The sequence below is a fragment of the Lynx canadensis genome, chromosome A3 (genome assembly GCF_007474595.2).
Source record: "Lynx canadensis isolate LIC74 chromosome A3, mLynCan4.pri.v2, whole genome shotgun sequence".
Taxonomy (NCBI): Eukaryota; Metazoa; Chordata; class Mammalia; order Carnivora; family Felidae; genus Lynx; species Lynx canadensis.
In genome coordinates, this window is record NC_044305.1 from 14,710,121 (window position 1) to 14,734,954 (window position 24,834).

At 55.2% G+C, this 24,834-nt stretch overlaps 2 protein-coding genes across 2 annotated transcripts; one reads left to right on the plus strand and one right to left on the minus strand.

Annotated features, from left to right (window-relative positions):
- Positions 1–8,330: 8,330 nt before the first annotated feature.
- On the plus strand, positions 8,331–19,042 carry LOC115510027 (phospholipid transfer protein). The gene is made up of 16 exons (XM_030309490.2): positions 8,331–8,873; positions 9,488–9,598; positions 9,686–9,785; positions 10,457–10,585; positions 10,867–11,022; positions 12,437–12,500; positions 12,580–12,643; positions 13,338–13,429; positions 14,914–15,090; positions 15,181–15,240; positions 16,446–16,610; positions 16,708–16,775; positions 17,771–17,813; positions 17,918–17,981; positions 18,066–18,142; positions 18,556–19,042. The coding sequence occupies exons 1-16, from the start codon at positions 8,504–8,506 to the stop codon at positions 18,685–18,687; spliced, it is 1,872 nt and encodes a 623-aa protein (XP_030165350.1). The 5' UTR covers positions 8,331–8,503; the 3' UTR covers positions 18,688–19,042.
- CTSA (cathepsin A) lies at positions 18,792–24,791 on the minus strand. The gene is made up of 15 exons (XM_030309491.1): positions 24,720–24,791; positions 24,338–24,528; positions 24,078–24,189; positions 23,768–23,818; positions 23,590–23,676; positions 23,204–23,359; positions 22,799–22,890; positions 22,367–22,451; positions 21,661–21,752; positions 21,501–21,579; positions 21,257–21,396; positions 20,515–20,590; positions 19,772–19,861; positions 19,480–19,584; positions 18,792–19,226 (listed from the first exon to the last, which is right to left on the minus strand). Exons 1-15 carry the CDS (start codon positions 24,771–24,773, stop codon positions 19,143–19,145), a joined length of 1,494 nt encoding a protein of 497 aa, XP_030165351.1. The 5' UTR covers positions 24,774–24,791; the 3' UTR covers positions 18,792–19,142.
- Positions 24,792–24,834: the final 43 nt, after the last annotated feature.

Below are 24,834 nucleotides of genomic sequence, written 5' to 3' on the forward strand. Positions count from 1 at the left end.
TCAACCCCTGAGGTCCTGGCGGTCGGGGGAGGGAGGCTCCAACGTAATCCTGATCCAGGCCGCCCCCACCCGGGTCCCGTCAGAGCTGCCCATAGACTCTGTTCTGCAGTTTAAATAACACTAAGGCAGTTTCCAAGGCCAGTGGGCCTGGCCCCAGGGAAACTGCGGAAGAAATTCTTCCAACCCAAACTGTGGTTTCCACTGGGAGTGGCTCTCCGGCCATTCTGGGGCCAGATGAGAGAAACCATGTAGGCCAAGAATAGATGAGGGGAGTGGGGCGTCTCCTCTGGTCTTCCTGGTCCCGTAAGTGTCTGATGTGGTGTCACGGCCCCCTCCGTTTCTTCATCTGACCGGACCCAACGTGTGTCGGGGCCTGCCCTAGGACCGTGAGCACCAGAGATACATAAGACAGATGTTTTGTCCTCAGGGAGCCCACAGAGGAGGCAGGGGGCGGACACATAAATAAGCCCTCTGCTATGGGGAGATAAGGGTTCTGTTGGGATGGCCAGGAGGGTGGGCCCTGCAAAAGAGAAGGCTTCAGAAGAGCTGGCAATGAGCTGAATCTTGCTGGAAGGGTAGGATTTTGCAGGTGGGCAAGGACACAGCCTGTGCCGAGGCCTGGAGGGGTGGAGAGGGGTGGCATGTTTGGGGAACTAGTCAGCCGGAGCACCGCCAGGCACGGGGGACGTGCAGGTCGTGCCGGGGCCCTCGACCCCAAATTCAGTGTCTGTTCTGCGCCCAGCATCTCCAGGTGGCATCTGAGTCATCTCAGGATGGGGGCGGGGGGCACCTCCACCCTCCCCACCCATTCCTTCTGATGCCCGTTTTTCTACTTTGGGCAGAGTGGCCACGAACCAGGATGTTTATACTCACATAAGCTGAGTCTGCAGAATGAAATTCCAGACTTCTCCAAAAAAGAAGCCAGGGTGACAGCTGGCAGCTTCCTGAACGTCTGCCATCGGAGGAAACTTTGACCTAAAGAAGGGGGTGGGGGAGGACACCAACTGAGCCCGGGTCCCAGCTGAGGGGTTCCTGGGACACTTGGCTTCTAACCCGGATGTCTCAACCCCGGTGGGAAAAACCTGGGGTATAATTTATGTGTCACAAGATTCACCTGTTTCACATGTACAATTTCAGTGATTTTGAGTAAATGTACACAGTGGTGCAAACATCGCCACAACTGAGTTTTAAGACCTTTCCATTTCCCCCAAAATGAGCTCCTATGACTGTTTGCTGTCACCCCTTCTTCCCACGCCCCAGGCCCAGGTGACCACTACTCTGCTTTCTATCCCCTTAGACTTGCCTTCTCTGGGCTTGTCATACAGATGGAATCATACAGAATGCAGTCTTCGCCCTGGTCCCTTCACTTTGCATCACGTTTTTGTTTTTTTTTTTTTTAACGTTTTTTTTTTTTTTTTAATTTATTTTTGAGACAGAGAGAGACAGAGCATGAACAGGGGAGGGGCAGAGAGAGAGGGAGACACAGAATCGGAAACAGGCTCCAGGCTCCGAGCGGTCAGCACAGAGCCCGACGTGGGGCTCGAACTCACGGACCGTGAGATCATGACCTGAGCCGAAGTCAGACGCTTAACCGACCGAGCCACCCAGGTGCCCCACATCACGTTTTTCTTTAAAAAAATTTTTTTGGCGGGGGGAGGAGTGCCTGGGTGGCTCAGTCAGTTGAGTGTCTGACTTCGGATCAGGTCACGATCTCATGGTTCATGAGTTCAAGCCCCACACTGGGCTCCCTGCTGACAGCGTGGAGCCTGCTTGAGATTCTCTCTCTATCCCTCTTTTTCTGCCCCTCTCCCACTCATGCTCGCTCTCTCTCTCTCTCAAAATAAATAAACTATAAAAAATACTTAAAAATGTTTTAATGTTTATTTTTGAGACAGAGAGAGTGGGAGCGGGAGAGGGACAGAGAGAGAAGGAGACATAGAATCTGAAGCAGGCTCCAGGCTCTGAGCTGTCAGCACAGAGCCCGACTTGGGGCTTGAACCCACAAACCGTAAGATCATGACCTGAGCTGAAGTCAGATGCTTAACCGACTGAGCCACCCAGGTGCCCCTGAGGAAGTTAAAAAAAACAAACAAACAAACAAAAAAAAAACACCCACTGATGCCCAGGCTTCATCCCAGACCAAATAAACCAGAGTCTTGTGGGGCGCCTGGCTGGCTTAGTCCATACAGCATGTGACTCTTGAGCTCAGGGTCATGAGTTCAAGCCCCACACTAGGTATGGAGCCTACTTTAAAAAAAATCAGTCTCAGCATTTGGGGCCCAGACATAGGTATTCAAAACATAACAAAACAAAGCAAAACCCTTTCTACTTTAAAAGCTACTGACGTACAGAAGGGTTGAGAACCAGCGATCTAGCTCTAGGCCTGCAGTTCTGGCCTATGGGTCACTGAGAGGGGCCTCAGGCTGGCCGGCAGCCTCTCCCAGGCCAGGAAACATATGTGCTTGGGGTTAGGAAACAAGCTGCCTGCCAAGAAGTCACATGAAGTCCTGGGACAGATGAGACTTTTGGGAGGCGAGGTGAACGGGGCCTGGTGGTGGGTTGGGGCAGGGAGTCCCGATTTCTGCACAGACAGCTGAGATCCTGAGGGAGTACCCTCCCCCCCGCCCACCGACTTCAAGGACTGTTCAGGCCTCTGAAGAGATTAGGAAAGTATGGCATTCCTGGCTGCAGACCAGCTCCAGAGAACCCCAGAGAGATGGAAGGGGATGCGTGGTGCCAGCGGGGAGCGGAGGGAGCTTAGAGGCTCAGGAGGGAATTAGGCTGGGGCTGCTCAGTCTGCGATAAAATATCCTCCTTTTGAAGGGTCTGCAGATGGTAATAACCGCCCACACTCCATGTACCAGACTCTGTGACGGGCCCTGGGGACACAGCCATGAGTAAGTGTCAGGCGTCTACCCCACTGGGGCCTTCAGTCTTCTGGAAGAAACAGACAATGAGGAATTAAACAGAACAACGGGCAGCGATGGGGAGGGGGCCTTCCAGGGCAGGTGACGCTTGAGTAGAGACTCGAGGGCACGAAGGAAGCCAACCAGGCAAGGTCTGTGGAGGGAAGAAGGGTAAACGGCCAAGTTTGAGGCCGAGTGAGTGGGTGTCCCAACAGTGGTAGCAGATAGGTGGAGAGGAAGGTAGGCAGGGGCTAGGCCACCTAGAGTCCTTCTGGGCTCATGGCCAGAGTCCAGATCTTATTTTGTGTGTGATGGGGAGTGACCGGAGGCTTTTGGACAAGGTAGTAAGATACTACGGTTTCTACTTTTTAAAGATCACTGTGGTTGGTGCAGGAAGGCTAGACCTTTAGGGGCAATCATGAGGCAGGGAGAGGAGACTAGTGGTCCAGGTAAAAGAGGAAAACAGCCTGGCCCAGTGGTGGTGCAAAGGGAGAGGTGTGCACGGATGCGGGGCACCTTTTGGAGTTAGGGACACCAGGATTTGCCGCAAAGGAAACGAGAGAGTCGAGGATGAGTCCTGTGCTTCGGGTTGGAGCATCTGAGTGAGTGTGGTGCCGTGATCTGAGATGGGAAGCCTGGGAGAGCAGGAGAATTTGGCACCCGCGTGGGGACAGTGCTGACACATGGCTCTAGCTGGGTGACAACGAGGAGGGAGGCCGGAGGGCCGTGATGTCCTCATGACTCCCGGCCGTGTGCATGCTGGGCCCTCACAGACTGTGGTGGCAGAGCATCTCGGAAAAAGCCAAGATGCTGGAGTGTGCTGGGTGCTTCCTGCAACCTTTGCAAAGGCCGGCAGAGAGGCGAGCGTTGGCTGAAGACGGTGGCCCATCCTCACCGTCAAAAGGAAAAGTCCCTACCGCTTGCTGCCCGCTCCCGTCAGTTACTTTGAAATTATATTTCTGGCTCGTGAACTCCAGACATCTAGCCGGCACCGTACAGATATTCCACCCCCTTCCTCAGAGCAGTGAGCAGCTGGGAAGCCCGTGCCCAGTGCTAATGAAAGCGGGGACAGGAGGTTTAGAGGGCCATCAGCAAAGAGGCCCCCAAGAGTCAGAGTCAGCTAGGCTGCAAGAGGCATAGAAACCGGAAACGAGGGTGAAGCGCGAAGGAAACAAAGGAGAGAAATCAGAGGGCGAGTAAGCGGCTCGAGGCCACACGGAGCCGGAGAGGTACCAGGACAGGCATTCACAAGACCCGGGATCCAGAAGGTCCTTTGGGGGCCAGGTGGCCGGCTCCATCTACCGAAAAAGGAGCTGGTCTCTGAGGAGAAAACTAAAGAAAAGGAGAAACCAAAAGGCCAACGTCCAGGCTTTAGAAGCCACAGAAAGGCAGTCAGCGGCTCTTCCCTGGCCAAACGCAGAGAGCCCCAGTCCTGTCTTCTCCCCATTTGGTAAATGTCTGGCCCCCACGCGGGGTCATTCCGCCTGCTTGGGGAGATGTAATCGGAGGCTGTCGCTCTGACATCTGTCCCCCCACACATACCTCTCCCCCGTTCCAACACCATCCCCTGTCACACATTCCCAGGCACACCCACGCTGACCAACCCAGGCACGTAGGGCCACAGGCTCCAGCGGACTGAGAGGGAGGGGGTTCATTTCCTGAGGGGTAGCTTGGATGGGCGTCGGGGGCGGGAGAATGGTCAGGAGGGGAGATGGGCTGACGCAGCTTCTCCAAGCCATGCGAGGATCCAAAGAAAACACAGCTGGAGACAGGGAGAGGGCGGGGGGGGGGGGAGCCGGGCTACACATGTTGACATCTTGGGCAGAAATCCAACTTGGTATCTTGTGGTCAGTGGAGACACTGTTTACTCACTCGGACCAGTTACTTCCTCCCGCTGTACCTCAGTTTGCCAGTCTGCAAAACAGGGGCAATAACAGCATGTCTCGGGGCACCTGGACGGTTCAGGCAGTTAAGCATCCGACTCTTGATTTCGGCTCAGGTCCATGAACTCACAGTTCTTGGTTTTGAGCCCCGCGTTGGGCTTTGTGCTGACAGCTCGGAGTCTGCTTGGGATTCTTTCTCTCCCCCTCTCTCTGCCCCTCCCCTGCTTGTGCTCTCTCTGTCTCTCAAAATAAGTAAATAAACTTAAAAAAAATAACTATCTCAAGGAATTGTGGTGAGGACTAAATGGGGTCATTTAAAAAGAGACACAGTTGAGTAGGTTGGTTAAGAGCATGGGTTCTGGAGCCAGATTGGCTTGAGCTAGTTATGTAACCTGTCTGGGTCTCAGTTTCCTCATCTGTAAAATGGGATGATGATACCTGTCTTACAGGATGTTATGAATTTTCAAGTGAGTTGATATTTGTTTAAAAGAATTTTTTTAATGTTTTATTTATTATTGAGAGAGAGAGAGTATGAGCTGGGGAGGGGCAGAGAGAGGGAGACACAGAATCCGAAGCAGGCTCCAGGCTCTGAGCTGTCAGCACAGCCCAACGCGGGGCTCGAACTCATGAACTGCGAGATCATGACCTGAGCCGAAGTCGGACGCTTACCCTACTGAGCCACCCGGGTGCCTCAGTGAGTTAATATTTTGTAAAGCACTTCTCGTTTGTTAAACAACTAGCTAATGCTAATGACCAGAGACATTTATTGAACCTTTAGCATGCCAAGTACTAGGCTCATCACTTTATATACTTTATTACTTTAAAATCTCACTGCCACCCAGAGAGGTGGGCAGGCACTAGATTGTCTCCATTTGACAGATGTGGAAACTGAGGCTCTTAAAGAGATTTACTTTTTCATTTACTCTTGAACGGGGTTGGCCAACTGTGGCCCACGGGCCACATCCAGGGAGCCTTGTTTATAGCTGCCTCCAGGCTGCAGTGGCAGAGTTTGAACAGCTGTGACAGAGACCACAGGGCCAGCAGAGCCTGAAATATGTACTACCTGACCTTTCACAGGAACACCTCTCTGACCTCTGCTCTAGAAAATGACAGACGCAAGGTTCGAACCAAGTCTGTCTGATTCCAAAGCTCTTAACTGCTTGGCCCCTCTCGTGTTTTACAATATCACTGTCCCGGGTGCGTAGCAGGGGCTAGAAAAGCATTGCTTTCCTGTCCCTTCAAGTGCTGGGAAGTCCCTCCTTCCCTCTTCAAAGCCGGGAGTGAAAGTGCAAAGGGATTTGGGTATTCTGATCTCTTCATCCCTCAAGCCAAGTGTTGAGGAGCTTGGCAAAGTCCCTCCTGGGCTTCACATCTGCCAGTATCACTGAAATGTGAGGGTTGGGGGCACAAGCTTTGGGAGAAAGGGGAAACCAGTGTGAGGGAGAGGGCTGGGCTGACCGGGCAAGTCCCTGGAATCAAGGCCATTGGGTACATCTTTTCATCCCCCAGCCCAGGGCTGTATTTAGGGTCAGCTGGGCTGAGACAGTGAGGTGCAGAAGTTGCGGAAGAATCCAGAGTGGTATAGGTATCACCTGCTCCCCGGGCACATTTGAGGGCTCCGAACCTGTCCAGTCACTCAGCAAATGGGCACTGCCTACACTTAGTGCCAGGCACCGTTCTAGGTACTGGGAATGAGTGGTGGGCCCGAGCCCAGCTCTCATGGAGACAGGCCATGTCTCCGACAACTTGGTAAACCATTAAATAGTCACAAGATCAATGAAAGCAAACAAACCAGGCTGATGTGATTGAGAGTAACTGCTGCGTAGGCAGGAAAGTCCTCTCTGAGCAAGTGCCATCGAAGCTGAGACCAAAATGACAAGGAGCTAGCTGTGGGAAGATCAGGTGGAAAGGCATTTTGAGCAGAGGGAACAGCAAGTGCCAAGGTCAGTGTGGCCAGAGCAGGACGTGAGTTCGACTCAGATGGTGAACTCACGGTTCGTGGGTTTGAGCCCAGCTTCGGATCCTCTGTCCCCCTCTCTCTCTGCCCTGCTCTCCTCTCTCTCTGGCTCTTTCTCTCTCTCTCTCTTAGAATAAAGACATAAACATTAAAAAAGAAATGCCAGGTGCTTATCAAGACCTTTAAATGCATTAACTCTTTTAATCCTCAAGAGAGCAATCCAGATGAGGAAACACAGGCTCAGAAGGTTAAACCACTGGCCCAAGATCACGTAGCTATGTCTAAAGCTCACTGGGGCTGCTGTTATCTCCCAGGAGATAACAGTGATACAAAGACGAAGCTTGCATTTCAGTGAGGAAAATGAGAGGAAAGAAAACTAACATCCACCAGGTTTTCTGCTTGAGCCAGGCTCTGGGAAGAGCGGGGTTACTAGAGTTCAAAGGCATTAAGGCACTTCCTCCTCTGGATATCCTTAGCACTCTCTTTGTTCCTGTCCTACATGCTTTCTGTCTCGTGTGCTTGTGGTTTGTGCCCCCAGTCTTAACAGCCAGCCTTTATTTGGCACCAAATGGTGTACCATGTACCATGTCTAAAACATGCACTATGCCCACTTTTAAATTTTTTAAGTCTATTTATTTTGAGAGAGAGAGAGAGCACGAGGGAAGGTCAAAAAGAGAATCCCAAGTAGGCTGTGCACTGTCACTGCAGAACCTGATGGGGGGCTTGAACCCACGAACCATGAAATCATGACTTGAGCCGAATTCAAGAGTCGGACGCTTAACCACCTGAGCCACCCAGGCGCCCCCATTTAATTTATTCTTGCAATAACTTTATTGTTTCTGTTCTAGGAAGAGGAAACTAAGGCTCGGAGCTGCCTCAGCAAGGGGTCCAACATTTGGACCTGAGAACTGACAGCCTAGGATTTGAATCCTGGCTGTGCGATAACTACTAGGCTGTAAACACCACGTCCCACCCTTTCACAAACAGTTCATGGCTTCTCTGATAGTAACGGCATGATGGTCTGTTTTCCTGCTAAAGCCGGTCCATATTAGCACCAGCCTCATAGGTTAAGAAGATTAAATAAGTTAATCTAGATCTAGTATGACTAACCATCCTGGTTTGCCTGGGGACCCTGGAACCATCCTGGAAGGGAGACATTCAGTTTCAAAGCCGGGAAAGTCCTAGGCAAATCAGGACACGTTGGTATTCCTACCTGGATGAGTGCTTGGTGCTAAATACACGTTCAATGGACACTAATCTTTATTGCTTCTCCTTTCCTCTTTCATCCATTTGATAACAAAAAGGTAGCAAGCACTTACTGTGTGCCTGTCCCAAGAGCTGGGAACACCGTAGGCAGCATATGGAGATACTGTGCAGAGAACCTAGCTTCAGAGGTTCACCAAAAAACCCCACAGAAAACAAACAAGGTTCACAATCCCTGAGAAACACCAAACCTCCCTCTGGGGTGATTCCAGCAGCCTGTGCACTGTCCTCCTGAGTGGGCAGCACTTGCTTGGATCCCAGTGGGAGACGTCTCTGGGCCTCTTAGGACCCTAGTCAGTGACCCAGAGACATTTAAGGGGGTCCCATAGTGAAGCCTGGCAAGGAGAGGTCTTCAGATGATTGTGGGTGGAAGGGAAGGAAAAAAAAATGTGCCTCCGGCATTGATTTTGTGGGTGGTTCCAATTACCATGCACATTTTGCTGGATGAGGAAACTGAGGCTCAGTGACCCAAGTGAAGTGACTTGTCCAGGATCATGCAGAAAGACATGGGCGTTTGGCATCTGAACCAAGGTCCCAGAGAAGCAAGGACTGTTGGGACTGGGCGGGTCAACTCCTGCACTTCCCTCCCTCCTTCCCGGCTTGGGTCCCCCACTTGTCTTGACAGCGGCCGGGCCTGTCACGGGGCTCCGTACAGCCCTCTCCACCCTCCCGGCTGCCAGCGTTCCGCCCCATCCCCTCCCAACCCCCGAGGGAGGAGGGGAGAGCGGGAGAGAGGAGGGGGGTCGGAGAGGCCCGGCATTATAAAGGCTGCTGGAACAGCACAGCCCGCCAGACCCCGCCGCCCGGATCCCCTGCGCAGCCCGCCGCACCACGTGACCCCGCCGACCACCCAGCTCCGCCGCAGTGAGTCGGGGCGCGTCCCCATCCACCCCCAGACCCTCGCCGAGCCGCCTGGTCTACTGAGCCCGGGGAGGGGAAGAGATCCCATGAAGGAGGGTGCTGATATGGGGGGTACCAGGCCGAATCTCGATGGCAGGAATTTAGGACCCAGCAGAGCCGGGAGACCCGGGAGCCCGAGTTTGGGCAGGCAGCCCCCTTTTCTCCCCCGGCGCGGGGCCTGGGAGACCGCAAGCCACCCCCCAGGAATGCGCGTGCAACCGTTCCCATGGTAACATGCAAGCCGCGCCCGCCCTCTGCTAAAGGAAAGGGGAGGTGGGGGGGGGGGCGCTGGTCACTGGGAGGTCCAAACTCGTCACGCGGCGGGTGCACGGGGGGACTGAGGATGTCCCCTCCCCTTCCCCCCCGTGCCCCAAATCCTCTGGGAGCCAGAGCGCGAGTCGCATCGCCCTTCTGAGCCTCAGTTTCTGCATCTGCCAAATGGAGGCAATATAATTGGTTCCGAGTTCCCCGAAGAGCTATTTCGAGGGTAACCACCTCGCCAGCCCCTCTTCTGGCTGGACAACCGGGGAGTGGGTTTTAGCGGCCCTGATGACTCCAGCGACCCCACCCCACCCCAGGCCCGCTCGCCATGGCCCTCTTCGGGGCCCTCTTCCTAGCGCTTCTGGCAGGCGCTCAGGCCGAGCTCCCCGGCTGCAAGATCCGCATCACCTCCAAGGCGTTGGAGCTGGGTAAGGCGCGGGGCCGGATGAGGGCGGGTGAGGGAGGGGTCGCTCCAGCAGTGGGCGCAAGACCTAAGGGCCTCGCTGCTACTTCAGTGAAGCAGGAGGGCCTGCGCTTTTTGGAACAAGAGCTGGAGACCATCACCATTCCGGACCTGCGGGGCAAGGAGGGCTACTTCTACTACAACATCTCGGAGTAAGTAGGAGACCCGGAGGGCGGGGTCTCGGACTCCGGGGTGGAGCCTCTGCGTTGGGGGCGGGACCTAGGGGCGGGGAAATTGGCTGGGTCTGTGGGGCGGGTGGGGGCGTGGCCAAACCGGGGAGGCGGGGCTCAAGAAACTGGACGGGGCATTGAAAATAAAGGTCAAGCCCTCCGACGTAGGCCGGACTAAGCACCGCGAAGCAGAAGGCTTGGGATTGAGGTGTAGCCAAAGAGCACCGAAGAGGCGGAGTCACGAAACTTGCCCAGGGATGAGAGTGGGGTCTAGGGTACCCGGGAGAGGTGGGACAGGTCAGGGGAACAAGAGATAAGAGCCTTGCTTGGGATGGTGGGGATAGGAGAATTGGGATATGGAGCGGAGCTCAGCCGATGGAGACAAAATCAAAGGACTCTGTTAAAAGACCAGGTCTAGCGACCATGGGGTGTGAGAGGGAAGGGAATGGAAGCAATAGGCTTCTAAGAGAAGGGGGGAAGCTCCTCTCTGAGCTGTCCAAGTCCAGGCTGGGCACTCGAGGGGCAACGGAAGAATTCGTTCCACCCGCCCCGGTTTCCCCAGGCCTGGACTGGAAGAGAAGGGAAGGAATTTCCTGTAGTTGGGCGGGGCCCCCTCTTCGCGGTCCTGAATATGACCCCGAGGCCTCTTGCAGGGTGAAGGTCACAGAGCTGCAGCTGACATCCTCTGAGCTCCATTTTCAGCCAGAGCAGGAGCTGATGCTACAAATCAGCAACGCCTCCTTGGGGCTGCGCTTCCGGAGACAGCTTCTCTACTGGTTCTTGTGAGGATCTGGCACCCCTAGGGGAGTGGAGGGGGGATCTGGAGGGCTGAGATGCTGTGGGGCTGTGGGCAGCCCTTTTGCCTGAGTCACAGTTTCTTCATCTGTACAATAGGGAAAAGCATACCCACTACATAAGGGTTGATAGGGCTTGGTAAAATGGTAAACTGCCGAAGTGAAGCCTTATTAAGAGGTATCATGATATATATGGGGTGGGTAGCGGGGTAGAGAAGCCGCGGTTAAGCTCCAAACTGGACATTAAATGCCCCGCACCCCCTTGGCAGCTATGATGGCGGCTACATCAATGCCTCTGCCGAAGGCGTGTCCATCCGCACAGCTCTGCAGCTCTCCAGGGACCCCACTGGCCGTATCAAAGTGTCCAACGTCTCCTGCCAGGCCTTGGTCTCCAGAATGCACGCGGCCTTTGGGGGAACCTTCAAGTAAGCCCTGTCTCCAACCCCAGTTGCACCCAGGGCGCCCCCTTTGAGCCTTACTGGCCATCTGCCTAGTGCAATGCAAAGTGCACAGGCTTGGGAATCAAGCCAACTGGGTCCAAATCTCAGTACTCTCATTTCCTGGCTGTGTGACCTTGGGTAAGTCATCGAAGCTCTGTGCCTCAGTTTCCCCGTTGGTAAGATGGGGATGATAATAGAAGCTATTTTATATGATGTTAGGAGGACTCTTTGTTAATATATGTAAAAATATTTCGAACGGCACCTGGCATATTAGTGGCTAGCTTCCTAGATAGAAGTCATTGTGAGGATCAGTAGGCAGTTGGGCGTGAACTTGGTTCTCAATAATTGGTAGCTCTTGGGGCGCCTGGGTGGCTCAGTCAGTTAAGCGTCCCAGTTCAGCTCAGGTTTGAGTCCTGTGTCAGGCTCTGTGCTGACAGCTCAGAGCCTGGAGCCTGCTTTGGATTCTGTGTCTCTCTCCCTCTCTGTCCCTCCCCTGCTCACTCTCTGTTTCTCTCAAATGTAAAATAAAACAACAACAAACATAACTGACAGTTCTTACTACTACTTAACAAAAAAAAAAAATAGCACACTTCCAGGTTGGGGGCTGAGAAATGGACTTTGTGATAGTTCTCAAAGAGAGTGGGAGAGAAAATATGGTGGATTTATCATCTGGTGTTGGTACAGTGCAAATTTGTTGTTGTTGTTGTTGTTGTTGTTTTTTGGAGAGAGAGGGTGCGCACAAGTGGGGGAGGGGCAGAAAGAGAGAGAGAATCCCTAGCAGGCTTCACACTGTCAGTGCAGAGCCCGATGCAGGGTTCAAACTCATGAACTGTGAGATTATGACCTGAGCCGAAATCAAGGGTCAGATGCTAAACCGACTGAGCCACCCAGGTCCCCCTCAAGTTTTTATTTATTTAACAAATAAAGTGTATGCCAGTCCCTGAGGATGCATAAAGGAGCTCAGAGCCTAGTTGAAGGGACAAAACATTTGCCATCAGGGCTTTAAGGGAGGAACGAAGAGAGTACCCCAGGGGTTCAGAAGAGGGTAGTCTGGGAAGACTGCCTGGAAGAGGAAGCATCTGGGCCCGGACTGGGGGAAAATATAGGACAGGAACATTGAGGGTGGAAGGGAGGGCATGAGTAAGCCTCTGGAGGTGGGGATGCTCGCAGCGGGGCTGAGGAACTGGGGGTAAATTCAGTTTGGCTGGTGGGAGCAGGGGTCAGGAGAGGTCTTTCGAATCAGGCTGGAGAGGGGATTTGGAAAACCTTCATTAAAGAGCTGGTGCTTCGGGTCAAAGTTGAGCCACCTCCTCCCCATGTCTCTGGCCACTGATTTCTCCTGGACCTGGGTTGGGGTAGGGCAGTGTCTGGGCTCACACGGTCTCTCCCCTCCTTGCAGGAAGGTGTATGAGTTCCTCTCCACATTCATCACCTCGGGGATGCGCTTCCTCCTCAACCAGCAGGTCCGCGGTGGTGGTGGCGGTGGTGGCGGGTGGGGTGCCCTCCATTTTGAAGGCCCTGACTCTGGACCCCGCCCTGCAGATCTGCCCCGTGCTCTACCATGCAGGGATGGTGCTGCTCAATTCCCTCCTGGACACCGTGCCCGGTGAGTTGGCGCTGGCTGGGTGGGGAGCTCTGGGCCACGCCTGGGGCTGGACCGGGGGGTAGGGAGGAGGCTGGGTATACAGCTGCCAGGCCATGGCTCAGAGCAGGCAAGGCCCCTGCCACACCCTGGGTTCCCATATGGCCTCTGCTGCGGACTTGCCCTGTGTGACCCCAGGTCAGTACTCACTTCTCTCTGGGCCTTGCCATCTTCGCCTGGCTGGGGTGCCTCCCCGTGGGGTTGCTGTGAGCATTAGCTGCGTGACGATTGTCAAGGTCCTCTGTCTTTATGTGCTCGCTGATCATTGGGACCCCGTGTGTGTTCATCCCCTGCACTTAATAGGTGCTCAACTAACATGGGTTCCCTTTTCCTAAGCTTTGACCTCTGTCTGCTGTGGGGTAGAGATCACCGTGCCCCCTACACGGGGCACAGGGAGGGAGGGAGGAGGCAGGGAAAACTCATGAGGGCAGGGAATCCCTTGCCATGTTGTTTCGTGATCTGATAATAGCCCTGTAGTAGCGGTGGTGGTAGGAGGAGTAGTAATAGCAGCTTCTTCCCACATAAAGCTAATTTGATCCCTGCAACAACCCTATGAGGGAAGATTGATGACCATCATTTATGGGTGAGAAACAGGCCCCAAAGGGTGAACACCTCGCCCAGCGTGACACAGCGTGAGTGACTGAGCTCCTTCCCACAGTACGCAGCAATGTGGATGAGCTTGTTGGCATCGACTACTCCCTCCTGAAGGATCCTGCAGCTTCTGCCAGCAATCTGGACATGGACTTCCGGGTGAGCTGCCTGGCTGGTGTGGCATCTCTGACCTGTCCCCTGCGTCGCCGCCTTTGTCTTCCTGAACCACAGCTCTGATGAGGCCGCTCCGTTGCTGAGCCTGCCATGGCTCCCCATTGCCTACAGAATCAGGGTCAACTCCTGGGGCCGGCCCCACCTTTCTAACTTCACCCTGTTTCTCTGCAGTCATTCTTTCCCAAATATGCACCCTCGTTTCCTACCTCAGGGCCTTTGCTCATGCACTGCCCTTCCCCATCTTCCCTGAAGGAGCTGGACATACGGCTCTATGCACATAATCTCATTTCACTCTCACGACTGTGTGAGTCAGGCACTTCTGTTTTATTTATTTTGGGGATGTGGACATTGCTCGAAGAGGTGATGTCACTTGCCCAAGGCCACACAGCTACTACGTGGCCATTTCCTTTGCTCCCCACAGTGGATGGAGTGTAGCAGTTTCAGAGCAAGGATTAGAGCTGGCATGTCTGAAGTTCAGGTCCTGGCTCTGCCACCTCACGTCGGGCTCTGTGCTCCCCTCACATGGGGGAGGGGCAGAGAGAGAGGGAGACGCAGAATCCGAAGCAGGTTCCAGGCTCCGAGCTGTCAGCACAGAGCCCGATGTGGGGCTCGAACTCACAAACTGTGCGATTGTGACCTGAGCTGAAGTTGGACACTTAACCGACTGAGCTACCCAAGCACGCCCCCCCCAAATTTTTTTTTTTTCAACGTTTATTTATTTTTGGGACAGAGAGAGACAGAGCATGAACGGGGGAGGGGCAGAGAGAGGGAGACACAGAATCGGAAACAGGCTCCAGGCTCTGAGCCATCAGCCCAGAGCCTGACGCGGGGCTCGAACTCACGGACCGCGAGATCGTGACCTGGCTGAAGTCGGACGCTTAACCGACTGCGCCACCCAGGCGCCCCATCCCCCAAAATTTTTTTAAGCAAGTGGCTTAACCCTTCTGTGCCTATTTCCTACTAATATGTAAATGGCTATAATACAGTAAGAAAACATCTCTCACGGAGGATTATGTGGATTAAAGGAGTTGGTGTATGTCAAGGGCATGGAAGAATTACTACGTAAGATGTAAGCAGCAGCTATCATTGCTGCCATATATCGTTCAAGGCCCACTGAAATGCCACCTCCTCCTGAACCCTTTCCTGAGCTTCCGATCTCCAGGCTGACGGGAGTGCTCCCTTGAAGCTGCGCTCCTCCGCATGCCTTTTTAAGAATTGTGCTAATGAGGGTGCCTGGCTGGCCCAGGTGGGAGGAACATGCGACTCTTGATCTTGGGGTCGTGAGCCCAAGCCCCACGTTGGGTGTGGAGATTAAATCAATAAAACTTAAAAATTGTGCTGAGGAGTCCCCTAAGGACAGCAGCTGGGTCTGACCCCCACCATCCCTCACAGTGCCTGCCACAGGGTGTGGGAACATCTGGGTGCTGGGCCAGTCTGCCTTGGCCTTGACCCTGATCCCCCAACTGCAGGGGGCCTTCTTTCCCCTGGCGGAGGGCAACTGGAGCTTGCCCAACCGGGCGGTTGAGCCCCAGCTGTGGGAGGAGGAGCGGATGGTGTACGTGGCCTTCTCCGAGTTCTTCTTTGACTCCGCCATGGAAAGCTACTTCCGAGCGGGTGCCCTGAAGCTGTCACTGGTGGGGGACAAGGTATGCCAGGGCCTGTTTGTGGGATGGGCAAGAGGGGCCCTGTCACGGAGCTCCTGATGACCCTGCTTCACCCCCAATTTCCCTACCCAGGTGCCCCACGATCTGGACATGCTGCTGAGGGCCACCTACTTTGGGAGCATTGTCCTGCTGGTGAGTGCGGGCAGGAGGTAGGCACCTGGCCAGGGTGGGAGGGCATAGCACCTGCATACCAGTGAGGGAACGGTGGAGGTGTGCGGGTGGAGTCCCCCCGAGGCCACTGTGGAATAGACAGAAGGCCTGGCCTTCTGCCTGTGACCCGGTCCTCTTATTTGTCAAACTCATTTCCAAGTCCTTGAAGGGCCCTTGCTACTTCCTGCTCTTCACGAAGCTATGAGGACAGGCTGAGACCCAAGCTCTGTAAGTGTAGGGGCGCTTTAACAATGACTGATGTAGTCTTTTTTCTTTTTAAGTTAGTTAATTAGATTGTTAAATAATCTCTATGCCCTTTGTGGGGCTTCAACGCACGACCCCAAGATTAAGAGTCGTGCGTTCTACCGACTGAGCTAGCCAGGTGCCCCTGATGTGGTTTTCTTTTTTGCCTTATTTTCCCTTGTTTAATGGAGGAGTTCCCACCTACTCTTTCAAAATGTAAAAAGCATCTTAGTGACCATTAAAGGACTTGCCCTTAATTTCCTTTATACTATACAACCTCACAGAACTGTCACGAGTATTAGCTGAATCAATTCATGCAAAGGGACTGGAACAGCACCGGGTGCAGAGTAAGTGCTCAGGAAACACTCACTGGCTGCTGTCTCCATCAACCTGATGGCCAAGCGTCAGTAAGAGTGTGGACTCTCTTGCCAGACTGCCTGGGTCTGAATCCCAGGTTCTGCAACTGGAGGACCACATAACTTTGGACAAGTACTTAACCTCTCTGTGCCTCAATTTTCCCATCTCAAAAATGAGTAGAATACCTGCCTCACATGGTCATTGAGAGGTTTCAATGAGCTAACACAAGTGAAGTAGGAGTGCCTATAGGACAAAGGACACGGCAGGTTAGAGAGAGGAAATATGGCAGAGACAGGGGATATTTGATGCAAACACAGTCTCAGGAGTCTGGTTGAAGATGGATCCCCACGACCAAGAGCTCAGGAAGGCAGGAAAAGAGGAGACATTTCTAGAATGAGACATTCCCTTGTGTGAGCAAAGGCACAGTGGCTGGACACAATTTTGAAGGGTCTGGGAAGCCACACCAGCCTTCATATTTGTGTGCCTGGGCTCCCAGCGGGCAGAACCTGAGCCAGCCCTCCTCCCCTCCTGGCGCCCATCAGGGAACAGATCTGGGTTTTGATCGACCCTCGCTCCTCTGTCCCCAGAGCCCGGCGGTGATTGACTCCCCGCTGAAGTTGGAGCTAAGGGTCCTGGCCCCACCTCGCTGCACCATCAAGCCCTCGGGTACCACCGTCTCTGTCACCGCGAGTGTCACCATCGCCCTGGTCCCGTCCGACCAGCCTGAGGTCCAACTGTCCAGCATGATTATGGTGCGGGCACCAGATTAGGAGCTACTGAGGGTCAGGGAGATGCGGGCTGTTGATCCTTTGGGTCAGTAACACCCCCCTCCCAACTCCTTGCCTGCAGGACACCCGTCTCAGCGCCAAGGTGGCACTCCGGGGAAAGGCGCTGCGCGTCCAGCTGGACCTGCGCCGGTAAGCAGATGGCCAAGATCTCGGGCAAGCCCTTAACCTCCCTGAGCCTCCGTGTCTTCAGGTTAATTGCACCTGCCCAACAAGTGGGGAGCTGAAATTCACTCAGATCTACAGCCACTGGAGAGCTAAGGTCTTTGTTAATGCATAACAAATGCATCTTATTCAAGGGTAACTTCTCTGCCTTGTCTTACACCCGAGAGAGAGAGGCAGAACAGATATCATGAGATGTCCAAATTGGCCCAGCAAGGTTAAAGGACGTGCCCTCAGTCACACAGCAAAGAGCCAAACAACATGGGTTGGGGCAGAAACCTCAGCACAAATTTTGTGATCTTGAGAAGAGTCACTTTATCTTTCTAAGCTTCATTTTCTTCATGGGCTAAATGTAGGGAAAAGTAGCATCCATTTTGTAAGGTTGTGCTGTTTGTGATGCTAGCCACAGGTGCTAGGGGTTAAATGAGATACTGCAGGGCAGTAGTTAAGAGCCTAGATTCTAGAGGCAGATTCTGCCATTTACCAGCTGTTGAGACCTCAGACAAATTACTTAACCTCTCTAGGCTTGATCTGCCCCATCTAAAAAGCACGAGTTGTTTAACAGTGCCTACTTCTTAGGGTTGTTATGAGGATTAAGTCAGTTGGCATTTTAAAATATCTTAATGATAGTTAACTTTTTGTAACACGCTTAGTATCTGGTAGGGAGGAAGCTCTGTACGTTCTGTTAAATAAACACAAACAACACAGGCAAAGCTGCCAGCACGAGTCTGGCGTAGAGGAAGCGCTCAACAAATTAAAAGTAGTAGCCTTGGAAAAAAGGAACCCAAAGAGGGAGAAATGACTCACCCAGGGATGCACACCTGGAAAGCGGCAGAACCCCTGGACAGGTGTGTAGGTGGGAGCATTGCAGGCTGAAAGTCAGGGGCTTCTGGCGGGTAGGCCTGGGTGGCCTGAGGAAGGGGAACTTCCAGGGTTCGTGCCCACCAGACACTTGTCTCCCATAGGTTCCGAATCTACTCGAACCAGTCTGCACTGGAGTCGCTGGCAGTGAGTTGGGAGTGGCGAGGGGGCCAGGGCTGGGTTGGGGCCGGGCAGCTAAGGCAAGTCCGCTTCCTGCTGGCTGCCCTGACTTCCTGCCTCCTCCCTCCCAGCTGATCCCACTGCAGACCCCTCTGAAGACCATGCTGCAGATTGGGGTGATGCCCATGCTCAATGGTAGGGCTGGGGACGGGAGGGAGGAGAGGGAAAGGAGAGGGGAGCTGGGTGGACCCAGGTTGAGCCCGCTGCTCCCACCCACAGAGCGGATGTGGCGGGGGGTGCAGATCCCACTACCCGAGGGCATCAACTTCGTGCGCGAGGTGGTGACCAACCATGCGGTGAGTGGGGGTGGGGAGTGAGTGATGGAGAAAGAGGGCAGAGCCTTCCCCCCACTTCACGACCCTGACCTCCCTCTGCTGTCAGATCCCAGCCCCTCCCTTATCAAGTGTCGCTCCCATTTTAATCTTCCATCAGACCTCAGCCCTCTGCACAGGCTGTGCCCTTACCTTGCAACACTCTTCCTGGATCCCACTTTAACACCTGAGCTAAGAGGCCATCTCAGAAGCCCTCCTTGACCCCCACAGGCCATGTTCCTGCAGCGTCTTTCACACCATTCACAGGAGTTAGAACTTCTTTGAGGCTCCTCTCCCACTAGATTGAGAGCCCTTCAAGGCCAAGGGCCTGTCTCGATCTTTAGATTTTGGTCTCTGTAATGGAATGAAGAGGCTCCCCTCTCTGCCCCACTGCACAGGGCTTCCTCACCATCGGGGCCGACCTCCACTTTGCTAAAGGGCTGCGAGAGGTGATTGAGAAGAACCGGCCTGCCAGCACCAGTGACACCTCGGCATCCAGTGCCCCACCACCTGCCACGACGGCTGCCTGAGCCCTCAACCCCACGCTGGCAGGGGCATCCAGGACTTCGACCCTCTCGGCCCCTCCCAGCCTATAGCATCCTGTGTAACCCCCAGTGCCACAGAGAAGACAGGGTTTTAAGCTGTACCCAATTTAATTCCATAATCACACTCAATCCATCAATTAGTCCGTCCACCCTCCCCGTGGGCTGTCCTGAGCTCTGCTGTGTTCCAGTGCATTAAGGGAGGGGGCCAGGCCGCACCCCAGTCAGGAATAAAGTGCTAACTCCCCCAGGCTGTCTACGTGAGGCACTGGGGCCCGGTCTGGGAGGCAGAGGGCTGTGGGGGAGGCAGGGGCGGGGGAGCAGTTCTGGAGGCAGGGACCTGCCCCACAGGGGCATTTTGCATAAAGGTGGACCTCCCTTCTAGCAGGAGGGGCCAGGAAGAGGGGCTGGATCAGGCAGAAGGGGACCAGTCTCCGTGGTCATCAGTATGGCTGCTTATTCAGGAAGCGAGAGAACATGGTGAGGGCAGCCTGGGGCTTGTCGGTGGGGACCATGTGTCCAGCGCCCTAGGAGCAAAGCTCTGTGAGATTCCCCTTCTTGTGTAACCCCTGCCCCTGGGCGCCCCTCCATCCTACTGGATCCCCTCAGCCATCGACCTTCCTCTTCTCCCAAGCCCTGCATTCTCCCCACCCTGCCCAGAACGCTTGCCCTTACGGGGCCAGATGGTAAATGGGTGTAAAAGGGAGTCGGAAGGAGAGGACGGGTGGGTTCTGCCTCATCCCCTCCAGCCAGGTAGCCCTTGCCAGGCCCAAGCCCTACCTTGATGGTGAGAAAGGCGATGTGGGAGAACTCCTTCACGAAGCCTGCGATCTGCTCCCCGCTGTCCCCGTAGTCCACTAACCAGGGCCGGCGCTGGACCTCCATCTGCCCCACCAGGGAAGCCTTAGCAGCCTGTGGCTGTCCTCAAATCTCTCTCACATCTGCCAGCAGGACCTCAGGGGCCTGAACTCCCCCCAGGTTTGTCCTCTCTGTCTGCCAGAGCCAAGCTGCCAGGCACAGCTGCCCTATCCCTGCACCCAGCCTCACCCCAGAGCCGGGATCCTTGCCTTACCTTCTGGTTCAGGGAATCCACAAACCACTCGTCCCCCATGAAATTGCAGGCCATGTCCACATCTCCGTTGTAGAGCAGGATCCGGTATTTCTGGAGCAGAGCAGGGGGGGAAGTGGGAGGGTCTGGAATGAGCCCAGGCCCCAGCCCTTCCCGGGTTCAAGCCTTACCCCCTCAGGGAATTCGAGGGGCCTTGCTAAATAGCACAAGGCAGGAAACACTCAGGTTTTCTGACTGTTTCCTACATGACTGGTGTTTTACTAAATGCTTTACCTACGCAAGTAGATACCATTAACCCCATTTTATAGGTGGAGAAACCAAGTCTCAAGATGGGAAAAACTTGCCCAGGGGCGCATGGCTAATGAAGGGACGTACACACAGACGATCTGACCCCTAGAGGTTATGCTCTAACCACTGGTCCTAGCCTGGCTCTGTCAGGATTTCCTAGATGACCTTGGACAAGGCCCTCTCCCACCCTGAACCTCCCCATTTGCTCGTTTGTAACACATTCTCGCCAGCTCTTCTCAACCCAAAAGCTCCTTGGCTGATGCAGCCTCCTACGACAGAGCAGCATGGGGTGGGGACAAAGCAAGGTTCAAATCATGACCCTGCCAGTCACTGGACTTCATTTCTTGGAGTTTCAGCTCCCCGTGTCCGGAGTGGCACGCTAAAGGGGGCCCCACCTTGTCATGCCGCTCCAGGGTCCTGAGGCTGCTGGTGGACCCAGCTGTGCCCCTCCCACTCACCTGTGTGGTGAGCAGCTTAAGGTACTGGGACTGCATGCTTTGGTAGAGACGGCGGTACTGTATATTCACCAGGAAGCTGCGGGGAGCACGTGGGCGGGTCCCAGGAAGACCAGGTAGAGGGAGAAAAAGAGATCAGATCTCCTCTCCCGTCCCCTCCTACCTCCAAGCTCCAGCCTGGGAGGCAGAGTTGGGATTCAGTCCCCTCCTCAGGCATATCTCTCTAGGACTTACGTGGATGGGGGGCTGGGATTCAGCCCACCCCCGTGCAGAAACGCTTATGGGAACATTTAGTGATTGGTTTGCAACTGGCATTTAGTGTGCAGGAGCCCACCGGTGGGAGAACCACAGCCTGTAACAGCAGTAGGGCAGGGGCACTGGCCAATCAGCACGGACCCGAGTGGCCCCTGCTCTGCCAGGCGGCATCCTTTTACTCATACAGGTCATAGGAGATCTCTGCAGCTGGGGACTATATTGGGGTGGGGGTGGGGGACAGTGTCTATTTACTAAATGCCAGGGGAGTAAATCGCTATTTTACCAGCCCAGGTGGCCATTTAAGAACGAACTGGCTAAATATCAGTCAATTTAGGGGCTAAACACCTGCACGGGACCCTGTGTCACACCCTGGGTGCCTGAAGCGCCCCCACAAGAAACCCTAGCCAAGGGATCCTGGGAAACCTTTCTGATACCCAGGAGCCCCAAGTGCCTGCCACCCCTGGGGCCACGGCTGGCCGCAAAGCCTCACTTGCACATGTCCCAGTGGGGCAGCTGCTCGGGGATGTGGAGGGCCTTCCGCACATAGGGGTTGTTGAGGTATGTGGAGGCGGCTGTGGTGTTGGTGCAGGGGGGGTCCATGCGCAGCCTATCCCCAGAACGTAGCAGTGCCTGGGGGCACAGACGGCAGGTCAGGGTGTTCGTTTCCTTGCCTCCCCCACCCCCCCCCCCCCCCCCCCCGCCACCAGGAGAAAGTCCATGCTCTTCCTGCACACCTGATGCCATGTCCGCTTCAGCGGCAGGCGAGTGAAGATGTTGCCCAAGTCATGGAGCACAATGGCGTCCTTCTCGTACCTACAAGTGAAGTGGGGGACGTGTGCCTCAGCCTCCAGATGGGGGCTGGGACTGGCCCCCAGGGCACACGGCAGGGCCTACCTTAAACGGCCAGGCACACCCCCAGCACATGGGGCATAGAGGTTGTAAATGTTGAGGCCGGAGTTGCCCACGATGCGGGACACTTCCTGCAGCTGCAATGATACATGGGAGCCACCGTGCTTCACAGAACCCTGGCCTCCCCATGATCTCACCAACTCGTCCCAAGATTGACGGCTCTCCTACTCCACTTCTTGTCATTACCCTTCCCCCACTTTTTTCCCACAGGCAGGGAAACTGAGGCTCAGTGGAAGGAATCTGCCAGACCTGGGTCCAGAGCCTACTGCCGCTACATCCTAGCACTGTGACTTCAGGCGAGTGACTTTAATGTTCTTGGCCTCGGTTTCCTCTTCTGGAAAACGTGGATAATACGATCTCCCTTAAAGGAATCTTGAAGATTAAATAATCTATGTTGATATAGTTTGGCCCAGTGCCTGGCACAGAGTAGATGCTCGACAAGAGGGAGATCCTTTCCCTCACAGGGGTTATGGGATTTGCCTAGAAAGTCCCAGGAAGTACTGGTGGGAACACATCCCTAGGTAGTGGTGGGAACACATCCCTAGACGTGTCCCAGAGGACATCAAATTGCTGGAGGAGGCAGGATAGGAAAGCAATAGGGGATGGGGTCAGGGAGGCCCGAAGGAGGAGATGTCGTATTCTCAGGGCCGGGGGTGTCAGGGGTGACACAGGTTGGGTGGCAGAACCTCACATTGGTCACGCATTCTGGGTCTGTGTTGTCATAGAAGTTACACTTGTTCTGAGAGCAGCAGTGGGTCTGGAGAGAAGACCAGAGCCTGTAGGAGATGCATGAAAGTGTTCAGGCCCAGGGTGGGCCTCCCACCTTCCACATCCAACCTCCCGCCACCACCTGACCCCAGCCAATGAGGAAACAGATCACAGGGGATGGTATGCAAGTTCCAAACCTAGCTGCTCTGGGGCCACACAGCCAGCCCTCCTGAGTCCATTTAAGTTCTGGTCTCCATTCTTTGGCCTTTCAGCACCAAACATGTCTAGCAATCCCAGCCCCCACCCCCTGCTCAGAAACTAGGGTAGGGCCTGGGGTATCATGTGCCTGGAGGGCAGACCTGAGACCTCAAGACCTGCCCCACCCTAGAGATTGCCCAACTGCCCCCTCCCATACCTGTTCCCAAGGAGGCCGTGGTAGTAGGCGAAATAGACCAGGGAGTTGTCATTCTGCTCGTAGGAGGAGAGTCCGTTGCCCACAGCCAGCCCCTGTGAAACACCCAGGGCATTCAGGTCATCTGGAGGGAGAGGGGGAGCCTCCCCTGACTACACCCAGACCTTCAGCAATCTGGAAGCTGAAATCCAAGGTGGTTTGTGGGGAGGCCACTTGAAGTTAAGAACAGAGCTGGCTGGCTGACAGGTGAGCTTCCTGTTGTGGGAGGCACGTGAGCAGAGACAGGCCACCCAGTGGCAAGCATGTTATAAAGGGGACTAGGTTGGACAGAGAAAATGGCCTCTTTCACGCTGCTAACCACAAGGCCAGGACAAGTTGCCTCTCTTCCCTCCTGCAGCGGCCCTGTACCTGAAGGTTCATGCTGGGATCCTGCATGACCAACACTGCCAGGGTGGGGATGTAAATGCCGGCATAGCTCTCTCCTGTCAGGAAGAGCTCGTTGTCCTTGTACTCCGGGAAGAGGCGGAAAAAATCCTTAAGGGCCTCAAAATTACTCTGGGCGACCTAGGGAAAAGAGGAGGAGAGGATCAAAACGCTTTGGTATTTGAGCTGGAAAGAATCTGAGATAACGACAGCCACCCGCTCTGAGCAAGAGGAAGTGGCTTGGCCAAGACCACACATAGCATGTGACAGAGCCAAAATCCAGACTCCAAGGCCACGTTCTTTCCCTCCTGGGTCTCGCTGCCTTTAGAGAACCAGGGAGGCTGGGGCACAAGGGCAGGCACTGGACTCACCTCCGTGTCATTGGTTACATAAGACTTGTCATCAGAGTAGGAGAAGCCCACCCCAGCTGGGGACTCAAGATACAATACGTTGGCAATCTGGAGGGGAGGAGGAAATGCACTGAAGAGGAACCCCCAACCCATCCAAGTGCTCAGACACCCCCACAGGACCCCCCGGCTCCGGCTATACCAGGTTCCAGGAATAGGGGTTGTACTCCAGGGTGGCACCATCTGGCTGCACCTGAAGAGGAAAGAGATGGCTAAGTCCCAAGGACTAACTGGATGGAAGGAAAGGGCTACCGTGCTGGGCAGTTCACATTTGGGCAAAACCCTTGAAAGGTACAGACAGTGAAACGAACGGTACAGACGAGGAAACCCAGGCTCAGGAGAAGGGCGCGCTTGGGAAAAACCTCCGAGTCCTGTTCTCCCTCCTCCCGGGCCCTTTCCTTCAGGAATGCTTCCCTTGCTGGTCAGGGGGCAGATGGTGGCTTTCGACTCACCAGGAAGGGGCCGTGCTCCGTGAGGAAGCCGTCTAAGGAGCTGCAGCCCGGCCCTCCGTTGAGCCAAAGCACCACAGGGCTGCTCTTGGGATCCTTCTGGGACTCCACAAACCTGGGAGGGGAGGCAGAGCAGGGTGGGTGCAGGCGGAGGGGCCCCTTCCAGCGCTCCCTGCTCTCAGGCTCCCTCAGGGGTCTTCAGACCCTCCCCCACCCCGCGCCCCGTCACCTCCCCGCCCGGGACGGGCGCAGGTGGCGCAGACCAGTAGTGGAGGTGCTTGGAGCCGGAGCCGCGGAGGTAGCCTGAGTACTGGCGGAAAGCTGGCTGCTTGGCCAGCCCGGGCAGGCACTGGATCTCATCCAGGTCCGGCGCTGCCCGGCCCGGGGGCGCCCAGGCCAGGAGCAGCAGCAGCAGCAGTAGCAACCACCGCGGCGACAGCGCGGCTCCGACCATCTGCGGGAGGAAGTGGGGCCGACTGTTTCCGCGCTCCCTTGCTCCTCCAACGCTTCGGTGCGATCGCCCCGCGGAGGAGCTGACGGCGCGGCGGCTATAGGAACCCCCCGGCCCGGCCCGGCCCCAGCGTCCGCCCGCCCGCCGCGCCGCCCAGGACCGCGGGTCCCCTCCAGCCTCCAGAGCGACCTCACCTCGGCTCCCCAGCGTCGTTGCTCTCCCGGAGGGGCTCGGCCACGGGAAGTCATGTGGAGTCCGAGTCACGTGGGCGCCGGCGCCACGTGACAGTCTTCCTCCGGCGCCTCTCAG